Here is a 2,221-nt window from a genome sequence, read left to right as displayed (position 1 = left end):
CGGAGAAAAAATAGCTCGGCTCCGTATTTTGTCAGTGACGGACGGAGAAGACGTACGTAGACGGAGACGTGTGGAGGAGTAGCGGTGGATGTGGAACAGCTCTCATTGATTTACATGAAAGACAAGCGCTCCGCACGACATACGTCAGCGGGGCGGAGCGCTGACGGAGTATGTGGAATCTGGGGGTCAGGCTACGTTCACACTGCAGCCTGAAGTGACCCAAATCCGATTTTTCGGCCCATATGCGACTTGGATCTGATCTTTTCCTGACAGTCTAAACAACACAGATTTGATTTTTTTTTATCCCATTCTGACCCAGGCCACTTGGCTATCTGTGCCTGAATCCGATACGAATCTTATCTTTCCAAATGCGACCTGTGTCTGAACGGCCAGGTCGGATTCATCCGACCTGAACGTCATGAATACCTGACAAAGGTCACTATTCTGCGTCTTGCTAGCAAGAAAAATAACAACAATGGCGGATGATGATGCGGAGAGTATTTATGTTTAACCATATTAAAAAGGTTGAGTTTTTATGGTTGGAAAAGATCGCTAGATGCGCTCCGGCACTGAGTAGAGCACGCTGGCCTGTGATGTCATTGCGTCCTCTACTGCGCATGTGGGACACTTGCGTTATATGACTGGAGTTTACACAGGAGATGACATAATAGTCGCATATATTTGGAAATATGAACGGCAACGCAACAAAAAAATATGATTTCACAAAAAAATCGTAACGTAGCCTAAGAGAACGTGTGCTGTGCCTGTGTTAAAGGTGAATGTGCTGCAGTCTCTGGTGCTGAGAGCGGGTCAGAACAGTAAAACAGCGAGTGTCCGCTGGCTGCTGCAGCAGGAGAACTGCACCTGGAGGCTCATCTCGTCTCTCTACAGGTATCCATCCAGCTTACCGAGACGCATTTCTCTCTTCCTGGCTGTTTTTAAATTAACCTGACTGTCTCTGCAGAGATCGGGTCCAGTTGGCGTTAGAAGAGGACATGATGACAGACATCGTGGTGAGTCGATCATTTGAGACTGAAAATGAGGCTTAAGTTGAAGGCGGTCCTTTCAGGAATAGATTAGAAGAACGTCTGACTGCTCAGTAGGAAAGACGAAGAAATTAGTCATGATTTAATTAGTCAGAAAAAAATGTTTTTGCAAGAAAATCTGAAATCAGACGTCAGTGTAGCAGTCCTGTAAACCTGTGGTTGCTTTACCTGAAGGTTCCCAGTGAGAGTGAGAAGGTCGTCGTTGAGCAGCTTTTCCAGCGAGATGCCATCATCCGACAGAGCCAGGTAACATGCAGACCCGTAGTGGTTTCACTTAAGAAGATATTTAGATGTAAGAAGTCTTTTTTTATTAATAAATAAATCCAAACAGTCTGGATCTGAGATCTTCAGTCATTGAAATGAACTTTTCTCACATCTCAGGCAAAATAACTGACCTAGTTGAAAAGTTTAAACCGTTTGTTTGTCTACTTTTTGTTCACCAATACCCCTGACATTGAAAGAACCCCACAGAATGATGCTTCCACCACCATGTGTCTCAACTGGTTGAGTGTCAGTAGGTTTGATAGCCTCATTTAGACTTAAAATATACATCTAATCTTTCTCCAGAAGACATAAATTTCATGTAGGACAGGGAAACTAGATGGCACCATAAATGGCTGCATCGGTGCTTAGCTTGTAAAGATGTCCAAGCAGGTCCAATGTCATGCAGAGCTGGCTTCATTTGTTACTAGGGGTGTAAATCACACCCATCATGGCGATTCGATTCAGTATCGATTTCCTACGATTCGATTAATTGGTTCATTTTTTTTCTTACAGTCTAAACAATGTTTCAAATTTGAAATAAATCAATGAAAGCTGTTATATCGTTATGCTTTTTTTTTTATTTTGAGAAACTACAGAAAATAACAGAAGTAGAAATGTTGCACTCCACTTATTCCTATTAAAACCTTATTCACTGAAAAATAATACCACCCCCGGGTTATAGATTCTGCAAGGCCTTTCATCAAAAAATACTGCATAATATCAGTGCAATGCAATACCTCGGCTCCAGACGCCCCGCCCCCTCCACAGACGCTCCGCTGCTCCTCTCCCTAATTGTAGCTGACAGTGCCGCAGACAGGAGGCCGGCTTGGTTTGGTTTTATAACCGAAATTGAGGAAAACACCTCATGAAGTTTGACCCGCTAGAAGAGCGATGTGCGCGAGAACGCTGGG

At 43.7% G+C, this 2,221-nt stretch overlaps 1 protein-coding gene across 1 annotated transcript in view; it reads left to right on the top strand.

Moving 5' to 3' along the window:
* nup107 (nucleoporin 107kDa) overlaps positions 1-2,221 on the top strand; it is a 20,505-nt gene that overhangs the window by 6,105 nt on the left and 12,179 nt on the right. The window contains exons 7-9 of the mRNA XM_015383914.1: positions 776-891; positions 965-1,013; positions 1,221-1,292. Of these exons, the coding sequence (XP_015239400.1) occupies positions 776-891; positions 965-1,013; positions 1,221-1,292 (237 nt within the window). The remainder of the gene's footprint in view (positions 1-775; positions 892-964; positions 1,014-1,220; positions 1,293-2,221) is intronic.

Source organism: Cyprinodon variegatus, unplaced genomic scaffold (assembly GCF_000732505.1).
Source record: "Cyprinodon variegatus isolate N-32 unplaced genomic scaffold, C_variegatus-1.0 Scaffold298, whole genome shotgun sequence".
NCBI classification, from domain to species: Eukaryota; Metazoa; Chordata; class Actinopteri; order Cyprinodontiformes; family Cyprinodontidae; genus Cyprinodon; species Cyprinodon variegatus.
Note: the sequence above shows the minus strand (reverse complement) of the source record. Positions and strands in the feature narration are given on the sequence as shown.